Source organism: Augochlora pura, chromosome 10 (genome assembly GCF_028453695.1).
Source record: "Augochlora pura isolate Apur16 chromosome 10, APUR_v2.2.1, whole genome shotgun sequence".
NCBI classification, from domain to species: Eukaryota; Metazoa; Arthropoda; class Insecta; order Hymenoptera; family Halictidae; genus Augochlora; species Augochlora pura.
The window spans coordinates 34,791,352-34,814,099 of record NC_135781.1 but is presented as its reverse complement, the minus strand read 5'-3'; the positions used below and the strand labels follow the sequence as shown (position 1 = coordinate 34,814,099).

At 43.7% G+C, this 22,748-nt stretch overlaps 2 protein-coding genes across 5 annotated transcripts in view; one reads left to right on the top strand and one right to left on the bottom strand.

Moving 5' to 3' along the window:
- The window catches only part of Rhogef64c (Rho guanine nucleotide exchange factor at 64C), a 23,411-nt gene extending 7,631 nt beyond the window's left edge, over nucleotides 1-15,780 (top strand). For 2 of the 3 annotated variants that reach the window (XM_078192197.1, XM_078192198.1), the window contains exons 2-14: nucleotides 1,585-1,799; nucleotides 7,002-7,401; nucleotides 7,776-9,452; nucleotides 9,738-11,698; nucleotides 11,768-11,979; nucleotides 12,500-12,764; nucleotides 12,879-13,100; nucleotides 13,396-13,545; nucleotides 13,668-13,775; nucleotides 13,875-14,027; nucleotides 14,100-14,216; nucleotides 14,313-14,414; nucleotides 14,512-15,780. In XM_078192197.1, coding sequence (XP_078048323.1) covers nucleotides 1,677-1,799; nucleotides 7,002-7,401; nucleotides 7,776-9,452; nucleotides 9,738-11,698; nucleotides 11,768-11,979; nucleotides 12,500-12,764; nucleotides 12,879-13,100; nucleotides 13,396-13,545; nucleotides 13,668-13,775; nucleotides 13,875-14,027; nucleotides 14,100-14,216; nucleotides 14,313-14,414; nucleotides 14,512-14,640 — 5,619 coding nt within the window. In that variant the 5' untranslated portion in view covers nucleotides 1,585-1,676 and the 3' untranslated portion in view covers nucleotides 14,641-15,780. The remainder of the gene's footprint in view (nucleotides 1-1,584; nucleotides 1,800-7,001; nucleotides 7,402-7,775; nucleotides 9,453-9,737; nucleotides 11,699-11,767; nucleotides 11,980-12,499; nucleotides 12,765-12,878; nucleotides 13,101-13,395; nucleotides 13,546-13,667; nucleotides 13,776-13,874; nucleotides 14,028-14,099; nucleotides 14,217-14,312; nucleotides 14,415-14,511) is intronic. The other variant, XM_078192199.1, reaches the window with a different exon arrangement.
- A 762-nt stretch (nucleotides 15,781-16,542) lies between these two features.
- Med23 (mediator complex subunit 23) lies at nucleotides 16,543-22,625 on the bottom strand. Of its 2 annotated transcripts, XM_078192201.1 has the most exons (11): nucleotides 22,551-22,625; nucleotides 22,094-22,159; nucleotides 21,684-21,928; nucleotides 21,389-21,521; nucleotides 21,139-21,321; nucleotides 20,778-21,062; nucleotides 18,552-20,694; nucleotides 18,231-18,470; nucleotides 18,000-18,159; nucleotides 17,558-17,845; nucleotides 16,543-17,454 (listed from the first exon to the last, which is right to left on the bottom strand). In XM_078192201.1, the coding sequence occupies exons 2-11, from the start codon at nucleotides 22,136-22,138 to the stop codon at nucleotides 17,109-17,111; spliced, it is 4,068 nt and encodes a 1,355-aa protein (XP_078048327.1). In that variant the 5' UTR covers nucleotides 22,139-22,159; nucleotides 22,551-22,625; the 3' UTR covers nucleotides 16,543-17,108. The 2 variants fall into 2 exon arrangements, with proteins under 2 accessions (XP_078048327.1, XP_078048326.1); XM_078192200.1 differs by lacking the exon at nucleotides 22,551-22,625 and having other exon boundaries at nucleotides 22,094-22,386.
- Between the last annotated feature and the right edge of the window lie 123 nt (nucleotides 22,626-22,748).

The window sequence follows — 22,748 nt, the reverse complement described above, 5'->3', positions numbered from 1 at the left end:
AGAGAGAGAGAGAGAGAGAGAGAGAGAGAGAGAGAGGGAGGAGAGGAAAGGAAAGAAAGGAGAGATCGAACTTGCGTAAAGAATGTTTGCGCGTATATCCGCGATGCACGCCCGAAGAGAGGCTACTTTCTTGAACCGAAGAAAGCCGTCTACCTACATTGTAAGTGGGAGTAGGTTAGGTTGCATTACATGCTTGGGTGCAAGGAAATTTTAGCTTCCCGTATGCAAGCGAATAGAGACCACGAGAGCTTACATAATTGAAGAATCTGCGCGGTGGTGGCCTGTTGTACCACGTCGAGGGTTCGATAGAGAAGATGGAGGGTTCGATCTGTTCTTAGATTCGATCGCGTGTTTTCGCAGGATCGTTACACCTCTCGCTAATAACTCGTCGGCTCGCTAAAATTGATACGATGGGTACAGTTATTGGTAAAGTGGGTGTCGTGGCACGTGTCTAAACCGTGACACGCGTGTCCGATATTAGATAAAAGTTTGCGAGATTGGCGGGAGCGCGGGTATTTTTTGTTCGCTCGAATTCATTTGCTTTCATTGTCATAGTCGCGATACCATTTTCGGAGTCGCGTAACTCCGGGAGGAGGTCATCGAGAACGACGCGTTTCCGCGTTGTCGGCACAAACTTTTTCTCCCGTCCCCCTAATTCGTTCGTCGAGAAACCGTTATCGGGTCGCTTAATCACTTATTGAGATCGAGTTCCTTCTGGTTAGGCGGATACCAGCAGAAACGAAGTCTCTCGTTTACGTTGCGGTGGTTATCCGTCGTTCTTTTCTTTCTCGAAAAGCGTCGTCGGATTACCAATCTTTTCCCAGGAACTTGGAAATCTACCGGCGCCTTTTAAATTTCTCCGTCCGTCTAGCATAATGGCAGCAGGTCCAGAGGCGGCTGGGTGTGCAGAGCACGGCTGCTGCTTCGATGCCGAGTTACGAACGATAGTTTTTAAGTGGAAAACGGCCAGTGACCGGTAACGCTGGTAAATTAGCATTTCCTAGACGCTTTCTAGGTCCGCCCGAATGTCTCGTCTGGCGCGACGAAAATTGTGCAATTGCGATCTCTTGGCGAAAGTAAAATTACACGGTACCATTGTAGAATGTCGTAATGCGATTGAAACGATTGCCCAACGAAATCACCGTTTCGACGTGCATTTATATCCGTGGTAACGCGACAACGGCCAAAGGGAGTGTGCTGCTCCGACTAGATGCTTCCCCTTCGGAAAGAAATTCTATCGTTTTCTTCTTCTACTTCTTCTTCTTCTTCTTCTTCTTCTTCTTCTTCGTAAAAGTACAATGTTCGACTCGGCGTGTACTAAAAAAAACGGGCAATCGTGGAATTCCAAGTTTCTCTCTCCCGCTGTCAAGAAATAGAACGTGAACGCCGGATACTCGAACCTGTTGTTAAAAGATTCAACAGCGGCGCGAAAAGTCGATGATCGGAGGACGATCATCGATCCGATCCCACCGAGCATCCGTCGCAGACGATTTCGACGAGTCTCGATCTGAATTGCATTCTTTTATCATAAAACCAGACCCAACAGATGGACAAATATCAAGATGGTACGCATTTCCATTGCAGCGTTCACAGATTGAGAATGAACGATCAGAAAAATCGCGGAGGGGCGCGGACTGGTGCTTCCACGAAGCCGAGGATTCCGTCCATCGTTGGAAATGACCATGAGCGTGGCTGTCGCCCCGGGTAGCCTCGGTGCACCTCCATCTATGCTCACGTCAAACATGTATCATCTACAGCAGGGGTTAAATACAACATCGGCCTCGCCCACTTCCGAAAAAGTAAGTGTCGCTGGTTATGGTTCCGATTCCGTAGGATCCTAGAATAGAACAATAATACTGAATATTACCGATTTTGTTCCAGTAGCGATTAATCGATCAACGATCACAACGATTGTCGCGGTTATCGCGATTACCGCGCGGCCACTTTTCGCAATCGATTGCAAAACGAATCGCAAAAGAATCGATTGCTGGCCGCGCGACTCTTGTTCAAAAGCGTCCGTCGAACGGGGACTGGGTTGGTGAAATCGGAAGAGACCGACGGGTCTCCGTTTTAAGTTGTTTCTTCTCTACCACTTGGCCATACGTGGTCACCGGTACACCGTATAATGTATACCGTATACCGTATACCCTATACCGTATACCATGTATTATGCCGAGAAGAAACCCTGAAACATGAAACGTTTGGACAAGGACGAGCCAGCTCTTCCGATGATGTAAGAGTACTCGCGTGGTACGCGCGGTTTAATTCGTCCAACTCTTTCACAAAGGCTGACGCTGGTCAGGTTTTACGTGAAAACCTGACTCTCTCGGCCGACAACGCCGGACGCGTCTTTCGTTCCAGTCGGCTCCAACCAAACGGTGGTTGCGCGTCTTCAGTTTCGTTGTCGCGTCGAACAGCCGCGCCTCGTGCAAAAACGGAACGGGTTCGCGCGGCGTTCAACGTTGCCCTCTTGTACCGATCTTGGTACTCGTTTCCAGAGGAAGCCGTCTACCAACGCGAGCGAGCCGTATCGTGGAACGATACAACGATACTGTTGGATCGACACGAGGCTGCTCGCCACCGAGAAGTTCGCGACAAATTCGTCTCGTTCGACGGGGAGAAGCGGAAGGGATCGAGGTCCGCCGCGAGACGTTTTCTAGTTATGTACTTGCGCGGTTCAGAGATTCCTGGGACAGACTTCGAATCGATTATGAAACGGGAGGTATCGAGCGGCGGCGGCGGCGGCGGCGGCGCGGCGGGCAATTTGCAATAAAATGTTGATACGCAAAGTCCACGAATTCTTGCGCGCGTTACGAGTCTGCTTTCTTCGCGCTGCAGTTTATATAACGAGTCGGCTACGAGTATGTACTTCTTAAATCTGCCCACCTCTCCGCACCGCGTTAAATGCTTCCGACAAGGTAGTAACAGACTTGGAATTATGTACTTACTCGTACGCGTGTACGCGCGACGTTGAACCGGTTTTGCGTTTGGCCCACATCGGTATGTCGCGCGATAGGACTTTCGAGGCATCGCGTCCCAGAAATATCTACTCTCTTGACGTTCGCGTTCGAACCAGAAAACACGGTTTCCCCGATTTTTTCGATCGCAACTATCTCCGGAACCGCGGCGTCGCATGGGGCACGTCTCGCAGCGGAATACTTGATACTTGAAACTCTGTCGTAACTGAAACCTATTCGATACTCTCTTACGATTTGCGGATCTCAAGGAAATTGCGAGAAGACGCGAAAATTCATTTTCAATCTCGAGCAGGTAATTCCGTCGAATTACCGCGAGAGAGCCGCTTTGGGAGATTCGAGGCTTTCGCTGCCCGGCACCGTACAGTCCTTTCTTTCAGGTGAGTCACTGTACGCGGGTGTACAAGCCGCGCCTTCTTGCAATTATTTTCTCGATATTTCGCGAGCAGGCCATCTCCGGATCCGTCAGCGTTGCCGAACGTCTACACCCTGAAATCGGCGTGCATCCGAAAGCTTGTTCGATCCCCTGAACGGATATCGTCATAAGCTGGCTGTTTTGCTAGCAAGTTTATGCATCCCTGAACACGATTCCAGCAGTTTCTGCCGGTCGTAGCTTTTCTGAAAAGACCGAATCAATTTTTACGAAATGGCATCGGACAAGGTTGCTACTTTGGTATAGTACGGAAAATATTGAAATTCGAAGGAAACGCGTTCGGCTGAAAAAGCCAAAGTCGCAAATTCCGGTGCCTTCCGACAATGAGTACAGCCTGCGGGGATTGTGTAACCGTAGCCTCGTGTCGGCATAGACGAGCACTATGATGCATCTATGGTGCATCCGCCGTGACCCCGGTGCATGCGCGTGCACCCATGTCGTTCGCGTATAAGATTTCATCGCGATAACATATCTATTTATCTTCGATCGCACAGAATCGAATTGCGTTCGATATTTGGCTGCGTTTTCGAACGTTCCCGGTAAAACGAGATTTAGCACCTTCGTTGACTCTGTTGATTCTTCGTCTCCCTGATTTTTTCGCGCGCGCGTGCTTTCGAAAGCGAACGCAGCGTGTTTGTGTCTTTCCGACTTCAAATTAGCTACTTTAATCGCGTTCGTTCGCAACGATCGTGTTATCGGATAGATTCGCGGTTGGGCAAAATCTCGGTTGCTTCTTGTCGTCGTTTTTCCTCTGCTGTTTATGTTTATAAAAAATAAGTGTAGTAACCCAAGGAAATCCGAAAGCAATCCGTCACCAAGTTTAAACGCGCGGACTGCAGAGAAAGAAGAATAAGAAGAAGAAGAAGAAGAAGAAGAAGGAGAAGTAGTCTTGTTTCGTTCGACATTCGCAGTCAGAGCCACCGAGTTTTCACCGATCGCCGACGTGTTAAGTAGTGCATATATTTCTCGTCGAAAGAACCTGCATTTTCGATCGCACACGCAAACTCTGGAATTTCCAACTGCGATAAGTATCATGGCGTAGCAATTCGAACGTACAATTTTCTACCGATTCTCGGCGATCCTCGATCGGCGCGTCTATTATTAGTCGATTCTGCATAAAGGCTGACGATACAAAGGATCGTTAATTGTTGCTTCCGTAAGCGTTACCCGACGACTCTGCTGCGAACGAATCGATCGGTCGGCGTTAATTGCAGCATTGGTTCGATACGAACAAAAGGGAAACGACTTTTGTTTATCCATAGCCTCCGGCTAAATAATTCGCAGGCGGATTTCGGCAACGTCGAAACTTCGAAAGCCACGCTCCGTTGTTCGCGAAACGGAACGCGCGAGTTTATAAATCGAAACGCGTTATTTCCGTTTACGTTGTGAACGATTAGTAATCGCATTACGAAAATCCAACCGGTCAGCTTCTAAATATAACGGCGCGAACGTAATCGGAGGGGATTTAATCGTCGATCTTAAGGGAAGGAGCGTGTTCGGGTTTCGTCACGGATGACGTTCGACTGAAAATTACAAAATTTCTTGGTTGCATGCGTTTGATCGCGGGAAACGATGGCTACTCGCGTGCAAGATAAAATTCACCCTTCGAACGAAACAAGAGAAAAACGAACAGATTGGAGAAGAAATTGCGCTTTCGCAGTCGCGAAACCTGCGGTTTGATTCGCGACGAACGCATCGAGGGGAAAAGGAAGTGACGGGGGACGCGGTTCGATGCGGGCACGAGAGTGTACCGGCACTGCGGTTCTTGCGAAAAGGGAAATAGAAATACGTACGCGCGCGTACTCTTCCTTACGTGCGCAGAGAGACGCGAGGCGCGAGACGCGAGACGCGAGGCGCGAGCATCCGAAAGAGAGAGGCGAAGAAGAAGTCACGCGAATAGAAGATATCCGTCTCTTGAGGTCATCTTGATCCAAGGCTTGACCATACGGGGGTGAAGGGGAAAGTCGACTTCTCCTTTTTTATGCTCGAAAAGTTTCCTCGATTTACGCGTCCGACGGCACCGAGAGTAATTACATACTCGTTTTCGAGTAATGTTAACATTAACATGAAAATTGGAGGAGCTGCAACTTCGAGGAAACAGGGGGCCCAAGCTGTTGCGTTAGCATACGACTATGAAAATGACCGGTTTTGTGTTTTTATCATTTCTTAACGATTAACATTTAATCGTGCGCGGTACGCGGCATGCCGTACGCGTACGCGTACGCGTACGCGTCGCAGAAGCGCGGAGGCAACGGTGCGGACTCCGTCGGAAGCACGCGATTAGATCGGAAGTAGAGGCGCGACGTCTGGCGAGTCGGAAAAGAAGGTAGAGGAAAACGGGTCGATTCGAATCGATTGGATGTGTCCGTTAGGCGTGCAGATTTCACCAACCGGGAAAAATCGTTCGAAATGTCACTGGACTAAAACCTGTAATGCTCGTCTGAAATTTTGTCGGCCACGCCCGTTCTCTCGTTGCACCTGCGATATCTGTGCATTTCTACGACCACTGCAACTGCCGCCGGCTTGCATGTGTGTACGCGCGCTCGTCGAGTGTCGAGTGCTCCTACGTTAGTTTTCTTGCTTCTTGTTGCTTTTCGACCAACCGGCCGAGCGTATAGGCCGCTCCTCTTACGTGAGGTTCTGGAACGAGACTTTTACGAAAGTCCAGCATCGACGAGAAAGTAAAGCATATCGAGTTTGCCCCGGGCTGTCTATCTGCTCCATTTTCCGACCTCGTGCGCCCACTCGAGCGATCCGTGCGCTCGTGCGCTCGCGCGCTCTCGGCGCCGCGCCGATAGGACCTCGTATTCGTCGTATTCCAGAAGCAGCCTCGCATCTCCTCGAATGATTCGCAAATGATTGCTTTCTAAACTTTAGAAACAATGGAACCGATATTTGAAAAAATCCGAAAAACAACGACAGTTCCTGCATGCCCACGTTAAAAATTCTGTTCACTCTATCAGAACATCCTGTTGAAATCGAAAGCATCGCGCCACGCGTCCTTCCTTCGATATTACGATTATTGGCGACAGGAACGCGTGCCGTATATTAACGACGTCTCCAAAAGTAGAAGCTATACGTATACAGGATGGTCCAAAAGTAGCTCGACCATTTCAACGGTCCATTTCGATCGCTGTTGGTCGTTGCTCAGCGACGACTGACTTTGTAACAAATATTTCCATGCATCAGATTCGATTAATTTGAAACAAACGATTCGAAAACGTTGATTCTGCGAATGTTATCGACGAAAACTTGTCGTCGGGTCATCCTGTACAAACGTACGTATACGGTGCACGCGTTCTTTACAAGCGTACATTTCCATCGTACGCATAATAAACAGCGACGAACGCCTCCGTGAATAATTGTATTTGAAGCGAAGAGATTTATAGCGGTTGACGAACAGCCGATTTCGAACGGTTGTGCATTGGGTCGCGACAGCCGAAGCACGCTCGGCCCCCGTTGCGCGTATCCTGGAAATTCGCCGTAACCCTCTGGACGCAACGTCGAGCTAACATAACGCGCTGCGCTAATAATTAAGGAATGTTTGAAATAGGACGCTGAAACCGTCTGTCGACACTGTGTATTGGTTTTAGAGTTACGACACGCTGAGCAAAGGGAAAAAGTCATGGAGCGTTAGACTGGGCCTGTCGCGGCAGAATCAGAGCACCGATGATCCCGCGAAAGGCTGGGGGACGATAAGCGGCGGTAGCAGGTTCTCGCGACAAATGATCTACGGCGATCCATGGCTCTATGGAACGGTCCGATCGTCGAGGGTTGGCCACGAGCCACGAGGCTTCGTGACAACACCACCGCCGCCGCCACCCCCGGGCGCACCGATACTCATAGTATGCTCCTGCCCGGAGTTTCTCAGCGGCACCACCCGGAAGTTCGGCAACTGCCGCAAGTGCGGTGGTCACCGATTGACTGGTCTACCTTTAGGAGGAACATGCCGACTTCCGCAGATTTCCTCGAGATCGAGGCCCAGCCTTGCGGGTAAATCGTCTCTCGCCTTTCTCTCGATAATCTTTTCTTAAACGTATATTCGCCGAGCTCGCACGATCCTACTAACCAACGCCGATCCCCTTTTCTCTAGTCTGTTGTCGCGCCTACGCCTGGAAGGAAATGCGAGTAAGGAAACAACGCGGTATCTTCTTTGAGAGATCAATTAGAACCCTTCGAATAATATGTGCTAAACGAATGCTCGCGTTTGCAACGTGTTGACAAACAGTTTCGTTTGTTGCGCGCGAAGTAGGACGGCGATAGTTTTTATCCCGTCTACGGGCGTAACGTACGACACGCCTACGCTTCGAATAGCAAACGTAGCGCGAACTAGAATAGGATAGAATAAAGTACGATAAAATTTGCAGGAGTGCTAAGACCCTCGACAGACGATCCGTACGATCAGATGCGTCGAAGTCGGCTGGTGGAACCAAGGACGAGAGCTCGGAGTATATCGCCTCATCGGCAGTTGTCTCAACGAGATGCTCGGAGTCAGAGCGTGGCGCGGAATGCGAAAGAACGAAAGGGATCGATCGAGACTGCTTGCTCCAAGTCCGAATGGTTCGACAAGGACTCGGCGGCGGTTGCGGGCTACGAGGAAGCGTCGCGTAAGCTAAGGCCAACCTATGCCGGTGTAATATCCAGGAGGGACGAGTGGCTCGCGGAGGAGCCGCCGCCATCGTCGAAACCGACGTTGACGCCAACGGCGACACCATCGGCATCGCCGTCGCCTTCGCCGTCGCCGACGACTCCGCGAAACCGGACGACGACGACGACGACGACCGGTGCCGTTCGACTGGCGCGGATACCGAAGAAGATCAGAGACACTAGGACCGATTGGTCGGACGGCGGATCGGCAAAGACGCAAGAGCAACCCGGTCAAGCGAAAATCAACAACGAGGACGAATGGAAAGAGCGGCCGTCGAGTAGCGGCAGCGGCAGCGGCAGCGGCGCCGCCGACTCGAGACGAAGCATTCTCGAGTGCGACGTGAATCCCTATCTCTTGTTGAAGAAACAAAAAGACGAGGACGACCTAAGCGACGATCTGTCGGACAACGCCCTCGAGCAAGACGACGCGAGGCTACTCTCCAGTCTGTTCGATTCCTCGAAAGTGAAATCGATCGAGAGGATACCGAACAGAAGCGCTGTCGCGGAGATCGGCGGCCAGAGAATCAGGGTATTCAACGAGCCACGCGAGATCTCGGACGAGGAGGACGTTTTGCCTGTGACGAGGATTCCCATACCAAAGGTTTCACCGAAGCGACCACCGAGAAGACTGAAGGAAGCCAAACAAACGCTCAAGAGTATCCTGAAACGGGGCAAGGTGCTCGAGTCCAGGAGAAAGAACGTTCTATTCAACGTCGATAACGTCATATTCGCTCCCGAGAAACCCTCGGAAGCGATATGTTTGTCCTGGAATCGACTCGGCAGGATCGCGACTTGCGTCTCGAACGTGGAGGAAAGAATCGACGACGAGTCCGAGGAAGAAGACGACGAACGCGAACACGAATTCGGACACGAACAAGAGCAACCGTATATGCAACAACAACAGCAGCAGCAGCAGCAACAACACCAACAGTTGGAAGAGAGAGCACCGCCAACGACTAACCAGGAGCAAAGGGAAAAATATAATTTCATCACCGTTCCGAATATCAGGGATCCAAAAATCGATAGAATTAGACTAAAAGAGCGCAAGATCTCGCCAGACGCGTACCAAATGTACCCTCCTCGCTCGGAAGGAAACGGAAATAGGATGGACAAGTCGTTTCCTTCGGTTTCCCATGTGGAACTTACGCCTCCGTCACGTAAAAAGAAAAACGTCGATGCGTCGCGACAAACCGAAGACGCTCGGGAAAATAACTCGCAGCGTACCATTTATTCGAGCAACCTTAAAACCGCGAAGCAAAAGGATGAACAAAACAACAGGATAGAAGAGGAGCGACCAACCGGTATGGACGAAACCGAACGAACTCGGCTCGAGAAATCCAAAGATCGTATTCCAGGCATTGCCGTCGACGAGAAAGATCTGATATTGAAGTCCGAAGGTAATATTTATCTATTCTAATCCAATTCGTAGCTGTCGAATTTTTCCAGTAATTGTATTAACGTTTCTGTTACAGAATCTAACCAGTTCCATTAGATTTTAACCGAGTACGAATATGTACAAATAGAATACTGATCATGAATATTGAAATTAGAATCGTATTTCTTTTCTTCTTCTTCTTCTTCTTCTTCTTCTTCTTCTTCTTCTTCTTCTCCTTCAAATGACCAATTATTACCGAGATGTTAAAATGCTACCATTTGCTAAGCAGTTTTCACTAAATTTGCAGAACACTCGAAGAGGTCGTTCCTATCGCGCAGCCAAAGCGAACGATCGCACAACAAACCCGAAGTTTCCGCCGGGAATGTACATTTTCTGGACACCATGCGCCTTAGTCTGTCCAGGAAAACGAAGGAGGCATCGTCCACGTTGGAATCCGAGCGAACGACTCGACGGGAAGATTCGTCCGAATCCGTGGATAGAATCGAAGAAACAAGATCGGAGCATCGTTTGTCCGGTGGAAAAGATGTCGAGCAAGTTCCTAAAGAAATAGAAAAAGTCGCAAATGCGATAACGGTAGTTGAAACCGAGATAGAAGCATCCAAGGATATTCAATGCCACGTCGAGGAAAAGAATGTTCAATTCCGGCGAATGAGACCAACTAGTTGGTCCCCGCCACCTGGAAAACAGAAATATCATCGAACGATCGACGATTCGGATGCCAAGCTGAAAGAGATAGGTCACTCTTGGTCGGAACGAAGCAGTCCTACGTCGTTGAAAACCACATGGAAGAGATCAAATTCTTACGGATCGTCGAAAATTGAAATTGGATCGCCAACGACGGAGAAGAATGTGTACAAAATCACAGTCAGCCCTCGGGCTTCTCCGCTCGTCCATCGACTTCAGATCGGTCCAGGTACTAAGGGGGCAAGAAGAACGTCGATTCTGATCAATGGAGATCCGACGCCGACTACGGAGACAACATCCGATAATAAAGTGACCATCAGCGTCGGCGGAGAAGACAGCGTTTACAACCCTACCGTGATCTCTGTAAATTTGGAAAACCCGCCCAAGATAAAAAGTTCGGCAGAAAATCGCACTCTCGTCATATTGGATAATTACAAGTCGAACATCGTCGTCGAAACTAGCAAAGAAGATTCAAAGTCATCGAAAGCAAACCTGGAGCCAACTATAATAAAAGACGAATTCTCGCGAGAGTCGAGCAAAACGTTGCCAAATTTTCCAGACGTATCCATGGTACCTCCCGTATGTACAGTTTCTATGGTGTGTACGGATGTCGAGAAGCAAACAAAATCGAATATCGACACTGGAAAACTGGATACGCTCGAGAATAACCCGAAATTGCCGGCGGCCAGTAATCCGGATATTCGGATGGAACGAATGGAGAAAAAGAATCATATAAGAAGAGAAGAAGACGCTTCCCTGTCGTCAAAGATTTCCGAGCTGTCGAAGGAGGCGTTGATCTCGAAACTGCTCGAGGATTCGCTGAGGAAAGCCCGGGAAAATGGAGAAATACTCGATGAAAGTAGCGGCGAAGCGATCCTGAAAATTCTGAAACAGAGTTTGCTGAAGAGCAACGAATACGAAAGTTCCGAATCGACCCTTGAGGCAAATTACTCGAGAACGTCCAGTTTAAACTCCGACGGTGATTTCATCTCGACGAATCTGTTCCTCGAGGAAAATCCTTACGAAGTGATCAAGGAGCCGATTTACGAGGAGATTCCCGACGAACCTCCTCCTTTGCCGCTGAGCCCACCGCCGACCGAAGACTATTTAAAGGACAGGATATACTTTGGAGACATCGCCGATTATTATACGAGCGCAAAGGGTAGTTCCGAACAATTCCTACGATCGTACTTGGTCGATGATATATATAAAAAACCGAATTCCGAGGATATTGCGGAGCGAGATAGCTACCTTTCGAAAAGTCCCGAGAGCTTTTTCAAGAAAATGTCAATATCGCCGGAGGAGGAGCAAATTTCAAGTAAATTCGAGTTGCTCAACTTTCTAATGGATTCGAAAGATCGAGCGATATCGATCGAAGGCGAGGACGAAGAGGACGACGAGGACGACGACGAGGAAGATACGGAAGGAGATTTGGAAGCGTTGTACGAGCAGAAGGAGACGAGCCTTGGCGATCTGAGCTCGAAGAGCTCGCAAATCTCCAACGTATCCGATAGCAGCGAGGAATGCAACATCATCTTGACCAGTTCGTCGGAAACATCCAAGGTCGGTCGAATATTCGTCCGTCGGAGACGAATCAGCTATCCGATCGAGTGAAAACGATTATATTTCTAGACGCGAGCCGTCGATATCGAGAGAACCGATAGCGGAGTGGGTTCGGAAAGCAGTCAGGCTAGCAGCACTCGAGGCGTGCCAAGACGTTGGCGTGTAGGAAGCATTTCCTCGGGACCAGGAAGTCTCTTCGGTGGAATCCCGCAAGTGATTTCCGGTGATTCAAAACTCTGCGAGGACTGCGAACAGCGTTTGGATCCTTTGATAACAGACAGGTGAGAGTCAACGTGTGACGAACAAATATTTTCTACGAATATAGCACCGGTAATGTTATACAACTATTATATTAAGTTGTTCGTATATTATATGATAATGGTAATTCAACGCAGACTACGGTAATGTATACGCGGACAACAGGACAGGCAGCGTAATAAATCCAAGAACCATTGAATTTCGCTTTCTCTTACCATCGATTCAGTTAACCGCAAGAAGCGAAAGTTTTCTTACTAAATACCATATACTATGTCAACGTCGAACCAACTGTTGTACCAAAATCACTGTGATACTATTCTACCGATTATCGCACATAGAAACACATCAATTTTCAAAGCCATAAAAAGACTTTTTTAACGTGTGAAAAATACGCGGAATATCTGTAGATCCAACAATATCGTATTATATGTACGTAGAGCCGGAGCAGTTGAATCGATTGCTCGATATTTGAATTGCTTTCGCTCCTCTCGTTACATAAGTTTTCGTATCATATTATGTACAATAACGATGAGTATTTTCTAGTGGTGTAGTGTACGCACCCTTTGTATGCAGAAAATGCGCGAAAAGGAGGGTGGAGCGCAAAGAAATAATCACGGAAATCGTGGAGACCGAACAAAAATACGGAAGAGATCTTCAAATCATACTCGAAGAATTCCACAGGCCAATGTTCAGGGCCGGTCTTCTCACTTCGGAGCAACTGACAGCGATATTCCTGAACGTCGAAGAGCTTTTGGAACACAATCTTGTCCTTGCGGAAAAATTAAAGGATGCCGTGGAATTGGCGCAGGTATGCACTGCTCTATGATGTGCATAGTAATAGAGATCTGAAACTTTCCTTTCTACATCTGTTATTGTTTCAAGTTCAACTTTCGCACGTCTTAATAATCGATATTCTAAACAGGAATCTGGGGACGAAGATCTTTTAACGGTGGACGTAGGAAAGATCTTTCTCGAGTCTGAGCGGATGCTTCACGCGTTTGAAAGTTACTGCACCCGTCAAGGAAGCGCAAGTTTGCTGCTGCAAAATTTGGAAAAAGAAAAAGAACTGCTGCGAATCTTTCTGAGAGTCTCGCAAATGGAGAACACTGTTTTACGCAGAATGAACTTGAACTCTTTTCTCATGGTAAGATCAGACGAGAAGAACGCGGGAAGGTCTACAATTTTTATTTGCTTCACAAGATTATCCAGTTACACATATAGATTTAATTACTTATTCTTCGAAATAGCGACAAATTTTGCGTATGCTCCGACGCTCTGTTTATAATTACCCAATACATATACCGAAATGTATCGATGTACACCGGGTTGCTCTTTCCGCGACAACCCGACGTACACTATAAACAAAAGAAATCGAACAACAGCAGTTTTATAAGAAATAATTGAAGTTGTAATAAAAAAGCAACTGAATTCTGTTTAAGGTTCCTGTTCAAAGAGTGACAAAGTATCCTCTTTTGTTAGCGCGGCTGTTAAAAGCTACGCCATCGGTTAGACCAGATATACAAGAAGCTAAAGAGAGACTGAAGCAGGCTCAAGCCAACATAGAGCTGCACTTGGAACACATGAATGCTGTAAATATTTCGTTCGCTTCATATATTATATTACTCGTTTAACGCGTTCATGCCAGTATAATGAAAACACGATTCGAGACAAGAAACTCGTTAATGGAATGATTTCAATGACACTATAACAGGAAGCTAAAGACGTGACTTCAACGAAGCTTTGGAGAAGAATTTCCATCATACAAAATGGGAGACGGCTAATCGGTGAGCAAGATATGGTCAACATAAAGTTGAGGAAGGTAATTATACATTATTTTCATGGTTTACGTATGATTTACATGGCTGACAGTACGATTTGCTAGTTTTACTATCCTTGTACGCTGTATTTATTACAACAGATGGCCGTAGAAGTATTAGAATGGGCTCACGAAGAAGCCAGATTTGTGTTGGAGGGACGTCTTTTGGTTGCTCAGCCAACCGATAATAATTGGAGACGAGGACGAACGGTTAAGCTTGCTCCTGTTACCGCCATGTTGGTTACCAATGGCAAAGTAAGTTAACAGTTTAGAAAATCGTCGTAATACACATTCCTGCGAATGAAACGAAACACTTGATATTTACAGCCAAATACAGAAGATGTCGAGTTCAACGACGAATCTCTATTCCCAAGGTACATTGGTATCAAAGAGGCTACCCTCTTGTTAGTCAAAGAAAAATTTGGCCGGTATTCCTTGCTACGAGTAAGCGTTTCTTACAGCTTGGTTCTCATTTTATTCAGATTCTGTGTCGAGTTGCTACCGACTAGTCTATTCCATTGAATAATCTGTTTGTTTCAGGAGCCACTATACCTCGATAAATGTATCGTATGTTGTGAAACAGATCTTGAGGATTATTTTGAAGTTCAAGAATTGTATTCCAAAGAAACATTTATATTCAAGGTACATAAATCGTAACCAATCCTGTTGTCTATAAAATAGGAGAATTTGTGTCCACTGTTCAAAAATCGTGAAAGAAAACCATCGGTTTCTGTTATAGGCTGAAGATGGAGCAAGAACGAAAAGATGGTGTAGGACGTTGCAAGCTCATGCACAATCTCTTGGTGCCTGGCGGAAACGTCGTGGAGCATTACCGAATATCATGATATGCGGGGTTGTAAGAAATTGACAGATAATTCGACCGACTGCGCGTATAGAAACCCGACGATAGAGTCTACAATGTATAGTCGTTATTTAAAGGTGATTATATTCCTAAATGCGCATGCTTCTTTGCGTACGCTAATTAGCGCAGTCGATTCATCGAGCATATATAATCTCCAGATAAATTAGTAATGATTTGTCGAGGAGAAAGTGTCGGACCAAAGGATTTCCACCACTCGTTGACCATATTTGTTCACGAGTAATACGAAAATCTCTAGTTCTCGCCAAACGCAGATTCTTTTGCGTTCGGTTGCAGTACGTTGCGAAATGTTTGAACTTCTCGTGTCGCTGTACTCGAAACTCTACTTGCGAATGACCTTGGAACGCACACAAACAAAAGGAATCTACTCTTTCTTTTCCCTCCTGATTCGGTAAATCACGTGTACACAGGGTAAACGATTGTCCTCGCGTTCTGTACAGGACAATCTCTTCTTTGTAATTACATTTGAACCGAAAGAGCAGGTACCAGCTGTGATACTGACCGGTTATTGGTACTTTCTTCGGACAATATGAAATTGATACCACGGTACAAGACTCGTTGGCTTTTCTTCCTATTATATTTTCTTAAGTCACATTTATATGCAGCGAAAACATCGATAATAACGTGTAAATAGTATTAAAGAACGGGGTAATAGGGTTGACGGAGTATGTACCTATACAACAGAGCCAAGAAACTGCCAAATGTTTCATAAGACCGGGCTTCATTTTATGATTCATCCATCAATTAATATATTATTTCACGATTATTCCTTAAGTAACTACAATTAACAGTATTTTATCGCGTCTAACACACACATACACAATAAAAATTGTACATTGTATAATAGTATAATTTTATTTAAAATCTAAGCCATATGTTTGTATATAATTGTATGTATATTTATACCAAAATCAGTTTTAGAAACATACTTGTTATATTAAAAACAGCATTCAATAAAAATCAAATATACTTGTACGCATCTCTGTATCGTGTATGCAGAAACGACATTCTACGAATTAGAAAAACAAAATTCAGGTTTGCGTGGTAATAACGGTGGCGGGGGGGGATCTGTAAAGTCACATGATGGTTCAGTGTGTATGAGACATTGCATGTAAAAAATATCTTCAACGTTACAAATTAAAATTATATTTTAAAATTAGAAGTTGTTTAATTACTACATACGCCCTTATCTTTGAACAACTTCTTTATATATATATATATGAAAGTTGTTCAAGGTCTATTCTACTTTCTGTTCCAGTAGAAATACATAAAAATGATAGAGTTTAAATGATTTGCGTTGGCAAAATTAAAATGTTTGAAACGTTTAAACTTTAAGGCGAGAACAGATTCATATTACCACTTCTCTACGCGACTTCAAATTTCTTGGTATATACGCGCGAAACACGATGAGCAAGGAGGTATTCGATAAGGGCAGACCTATACATGTAGTTTTCGCAATGTGAGGAGGACAATGCTCTCCAATCGCCCGTAGTAAACGTGATTGTAGCGGCGCGAATGCAACAAGAATGTTATCAAGGTTTAATTTTAGATTCTTCTATTGCAAAGCAAGTATTAGTATAAATCAAGCCCGTAAAATTAGGAAATTAATTATTTGTATAGCATACGTCAAATATTTGCGATAATCCTTATCGGATACCTCTTAACTCAACATGTTTCGCGTATACGTATCAAGGAATTCGAAGTCGCGTGGAGAAATAGTACAGTAAATTCTCTGCAATTGTCCTTCACTGCAATTTGATGCAAATCAAATTTAGAGATTGACTGTCCAGGATAGAATTAGACAAATTACATTTAATAGAGAGTAAAAAACGGAGAAAAATAGATAAAATAGATAGAGGCAAACAAAACGAGTTTATGTTATTCTTAAGACATTATATTTTTGTAATATTGTGTAAAAAGTACAGTTGCCCTAATAGTTAATTAAATCATTGGCATTGGATAGAGAAAATTACTTCACAAAGTCGCCACCATCGCGGTGGCCACACCTCAATTAGGAACATTGCGGAAAGTATAATTTATTGAATATAAATGTTCTTACATATACATATAAAAGCATTACTATTACTAGTATTATTACTTTCAGTTGAAGTAACATGATTGGTCAGTAATATTAAATTATCATTATCGTTCGATATCTATTCGTATTTTCTCGCTATCAGAGAGAATAGATACATACGTTGTATATTACCTTGTTAGGTAAGTTCACCTGTATCATTAAATTGTTCAGAAAAATCCTTTTTCTTCATACAAAGTAGATACATATGCTTGTCATGTAGAAAATATGTTAAAGAAATATTTTTACAATCTGAATAATAATGTTAATGTTATTAAACAAAATCATACACAAAACACTGTGTACATGATTAATGAATTCTCTCATTCTAATGAATGAGTTATCAAGTATTTACTTCCACAGTGCTCGTAGTTGGAGTGTCTCAGGAGGACTGAATTTCGTCTACGTTTGTGTGAGCAATAAATCGTAATCGCATTTGCAAAGCTGGTCGCAGCCTTCGTATAATACATTCCACCTCGTTCTTCATCATATCACCGACAAACATGTATTTTATATGATACAATAGATCACAGACAGGATCCATATATTTGATATGCGTTTGATGCCGATCTACTTGTTTAAGCATTTCGTATAAACGGACCACCAATTCGACAACGCAATTTGGTCTCTCAGCATTGAATCTTGCTAAAGTAGGTCCAATCAAGTGACAGGCATATATCAATTGCTCCTCGCTATTCACAACCGGTTGAAGTTTTTCTTTGATAAACCTAAATTTATAATAAATTTCTATCAATCCAAATCAATAAGAGTCTCCGTGGAGAAAGCTAACTGGTTACAATAAATGTAAATTACATTTAAAATTGAACTTACTGAGGCATGGTAGTGATTTGTCCAACGCCAGCATGATGCCACACAGAATGCGCTAATGCTAGCATGTAACTATATTTATTTTCCAACAGACTATTATGAGTATTGTTAAAATTAAACATTTGAAACGGTGTTAAATTGTTGTACTGCCAATTCGCTAATCCTGGACTGCTTATAGTTTCCACTAATCTGTCGTGAAGCGTTGACCAATAACATTCTGGTAATGCGGCTAGTAGCAATCCCACACAATTTATCCATAAATGAATTTCATCCGATGGTATCACGGTGTACCTAATACATATTATTATTTAATATGTATTAAATCGCCAGTTAAAGAGAACCCTTTATACAACAGTGCATTTCTCCATCAGAGAAAATCAACCAACAGGCAGGGCACAGAAGGACAAATTGAACGTGTATCAATAATAAACGTGATTGATCTTACCCTTTTGCCACCACATCCAATAACGAATTAGCAACCAAATTAGGAGCAACTGGAACAGCCATAAGTTCCACGCAAGTAACGTACAATGCGTGTGCAGCAGGATTTGGAAATTCATTGAATCTCCAATCGGTAGCAGGAAAATGAGCTGTACCCGACATTGCTGTAAAAAGATTTGTTTGTTTGTTACAATATTCAGATTTAATTATTGTTAATAAGAGAACAATTACTCACTTTCTACGATTCTTCTAACTAACCGGATGTAATAATCCAATTCTGGCATCCAGGTGACAACATCGTCAGACGATCGTGTCATGTACATTTGATAAGCTTCAGAAAGGGCCCACCCTGGAGCCCTAATTTCCCTCAATGAACCTAATACCGCAGATACCAGTCGTCGTTTTAAGGGCGGTCTATCCCTCAACATACGCTCATAATAGTGTAATGTATTGTACAGATATGTCACAGGCCGATCTAAAATTCAGTATGAAAAATTCAAACCTACTGTAACAGTACTAGAATGGAATTGTATAATACATCATATTATATACAGACCGTGAAATTTATACAAACATCCTAGATGTTCTAGTAATGTTTCCAAACTTTTCGATACGGCTGGAATTTCCAAGTACCTGTGTACGACTATATCAAAGACTGGTAAAAATCGTAGACACACGTTTCCGAAATAAACCGGTAAACTTTGATATTGACTAGGCCCTCCGCTAGTTTGTTCCATAATGCCTTCAGGAGCAAACTTCTCTGGGAACTTCCGATGAAACGCAAGATGTTTTTCATGCCAATTTGATTGTTTCCAATGCTCTGGAGAATTCTCTTTAACAAATTCTTGAACCCTATTACGAAATTCAATGGCTTTGAGCAAGAGCAATTGAATGATGAAGAAGCACACTTGAGCTTCGCTGCCTTCGTGAGTTCTTAACACTAGACAAAGAATCAGTCTATCGATAGTTACTATATTGTATCTCCACATCATATCGTTGATCGTGTCCACACATTTGTTTACATGTTGGCCACCCACGCTGTTCGCAAATTCAAAAACAAGATAATCGCAGAACTTTCTAAGATGTGCCGACAGGGCTCTAGCCCCGATCCTTTCAAGAATTTTATATGCGATTGGACTGATACGGTCGGTTTCAAAAATCATCTTCCATAAAAGACACAGAAATAAAGGTGGAGTTCCAGGCACAGAAAAATGTGCTATAATGTCGTTTTCGTTGCTCATAGAAGACCAATTTCGGTATTCTTCTTCTACCGCTTTTTTAATTTGCTGTTTATTTTCTCTGGCCACGCTGTTCTGTTGGAAAAATTCACTGAGAACTGGAGGGAAACATTGAAGAGTATGATTGGCCCAGGAATGTGGTGTATTCTGCATTATCGTATTCAGTAATTCTTTACACCATGTGCCACTATGACTATCCGATCCTGTGCCTGTGACATGCATAGACCTTGCTAGCGTCAATACTAAAGCTCTATTCAACTCTTCCGATTCCGCGGAAACGAGAGTTTTTGGTTCCGATAAAAATCTAGATAACTGCGGCTGTACCTCGGCAGATCCCAAACCCGTAATTAATCGTAGAGCTGTGCTTTCCACGCACAGATGAAGCTGTGTCTGATTAGTCTGTGGCACAGCTGCAAGACTGTGTAAATGGGATAAGAGTTGTACTCTGTAATGCGGCTGTATATGATGCATTCTATAACTAAACATTTCTAGGAGCGTGTACAGCGTTCCCCATGCGTGAGACTTGAAAACTGTTGGAAGTAGTTGGCTAATGAAACCTTTGATGCCAAGACTTTCGATCTCGGTGTACACCAACAGGCGGCTGTAAGTTTCGACCAAGGCCGGTGCCAATGCCATGTTGCTCTTGGATTGAGCCAACTTGATTACATGAGTAACGATGCTATGTATCAGACTCATTTTCGAATGAACTGTCAACGAATCTAAGATGGACATGGACAACGGTGTGGTTGGACCACTCGCAAGAGCAGCATTATTTTGTAATGTTTGCATTGGCTGTTGTTGTTGTCCTTTTTGAGTACCGAGTATGGTGTCTACTAAAGCTGCCATTGGTCTACCGAAAAATTCCTGATTCGTTGAGTATGCATTGCACAATAAAGCGATGCGATAATCTGAACCCATACATAGGGAAGTATTGGGCATTACTAGATGTTGCAAAAATTCATGGTGAAGTTTCAGAGTGTGAGGTATAGGTCTGTGAATATTTGTATGTTCGGATTGAGCTTTTTTCAATAAATGTATCCATATGCATGTTATGGCCATCTGATGTGTGCATAACGCTTGAGTATAATCCGGAACAGGTAAAGGTTCTTTTTCTGGATAAAGAAGATCGTACAACTTTAATACTGGCAAGAAGTTTGATAAGGGATTTCTTTGAATACTTCCCGAGATAAATTGCAGTAGAACCCACATTAAATGATCTCTCCCTTTTCTCAAATCTCTACCAGCTAGTTTACTGTGTATCGCCATTACGATACTTGGGAAACAAGCATACGAAAACAGTATGAAATATATGAGCTGCGACGATAGATGTAACCATACGTAATGATTCGCAACAGTTCCGTCTGTTCCTTCAGCTGGCAGTGTTTCGTTCTCTGCGCGTTCCACAGCATGAATAACCAATTCAACTAACTGTTCTTCTAAAGCTATACATCTTTGTTTTTGCTGTAACATACAAGAGATACTTAATGCTATCTAGTGTTTCAAATTCACGTATACGAAGGCACACGAGCCATGAACGTATGTACCTGCTTTTGTAAACCAAGCATAGAACAAACCATGTCCCTGCTATACGGTTGTTCTAAAACGTATCTGAGCAATCCAGTTTGGGGTTTAAGTAAGTCCTCGTCGTAAGGTAAATTTCCTTTCAAAGAAAATTTCAGTGTCGTAGTATCGAGCACCCAAGGATTAATTAAATCCGCGTATCCAGTGTGTTCTACCACTGGTAACATTTTTGAATGTCCAACAATAGATACCATTTGTGCGGTGGTACGAAAACTTTCAACAAAACTTGAAAGTAATTTTGCTAATTTCTAAAAACGATTAATTTCATAAAATATACGTAAATCAATGAAAAATATTGTAAACAGTACCATTTTCATCACATACCCAGTGTGGCCAATTTTTACCATCTGGATAAGCTTTTTGAATTTCATTTGCTATAAAATAGCCAGGTAATAGGCAAGCATTTCTATCAAAAATATATTCAATTACATTTTCTAGAGCCTTTAATTGTGGTTGAACAGATGCATTCAACCTTGGAGGAATAGTCTGTGCTTTTTCTTTGCACCCCTACAAGGCAAGTTAATCACTTATTTATCTGTATAAAGTTACAAAAGTGATCTTGATTAATACTTACCTTCATTATTTCTCTGACACCCTTGTAATCAACTCCACCAATAATATGCCGAATAAGAACGAAACATTCTACCCAAAAATCTTCCAGTTGATACTGCAGTTTATCACAACTTAATATGCACTCGCACACGAGTCTAAAAAAATAATATACGGTTAAATTTGTGAGTAACCAGCAACTCGAGGAACAGAGTCCATAGTTATTTAAAAAAAACAGAAAAGTTAAATGGTGGTAACTCATGGGACAACCTATTGCTTGGGTTTATTACAAATATTAACAATATTTGCAATGCATATACCTTGCTGGCAAGACATTGGTTGTAACCAAATTTTCAAGTAGAGACAGTAACAATTGTAAACGTCTATGATTTGTCATTGCTGCTGCCATAGACAAAAATTGTCGTACGGCACTCTCTTGCTGTTCTTTGGATAAATTTGACATAGCAGATGTCAACTCTGTCTGCCATGATGATATCTTGTCACTTTCACTATTTGGTTGATGCACAAGCACACAGCTAAATGCTTCTTCTATAGCTTCCACTTTCTGCAACACAATGATAAATGTAACAATTGAATAGTGATTAATAATCAGATGGCAGGGCTATAGGTCTATAGGTTTGCAACAATTAATTATCAATTAAAACTAACGTATCTAGAAGGAATATGGTAATATTTATAAATGGACTATTGATATTAAAATGATACTTACCAAAATATCATTCACGATATTAGTAATTTGAGTTTCGTTGCTCATTCTTTTAAGGTAAGTGTTTCACTGAAATCACAAATGTGTTCAAACCTAATAGGTATTTTTAAACATTATCGTTTTCACACTGACGTTTTGCATAGTTTCTATCTGGTATTTGTATCGGTTATATTGTCTGCAAATTAGTGAAACATTCGCGGTGTGTTGTTTTATGTCTTCATAACTTATACCACATCTATGATCAGTGCAGGGACGCTATTTAACCACGCACGACTTTACATGATAATAAAACCATAGCACCTAACATCGAGCAAAGCACTCGAATGACTGACCACCGACCGCTTTACGACTTTCTTCCAAAAAAGTAAAAGTGGGAGAATTGTCCATTGCAAATGGGATTGGCCAATGCCGATGGATTTCCATTGGCATTGGCTTACACTGTCTATAACATTATACATACTCTAATGAGTCCTCAAACGTCAGGCCGCAATACGATCCGTTAGCGAGAATCAATATAGAAATGTTCTTTTCGCTGATTGGCTGACGACGCACTGTTGAACCAAGCGCCACTGTGGATTGGATGCGCAGTAAAATGGTGGGGATATGCGTGCCAGCTTGGGGAGTAAGATAGCACACAGAAGTAGGTCCCATCACTGTA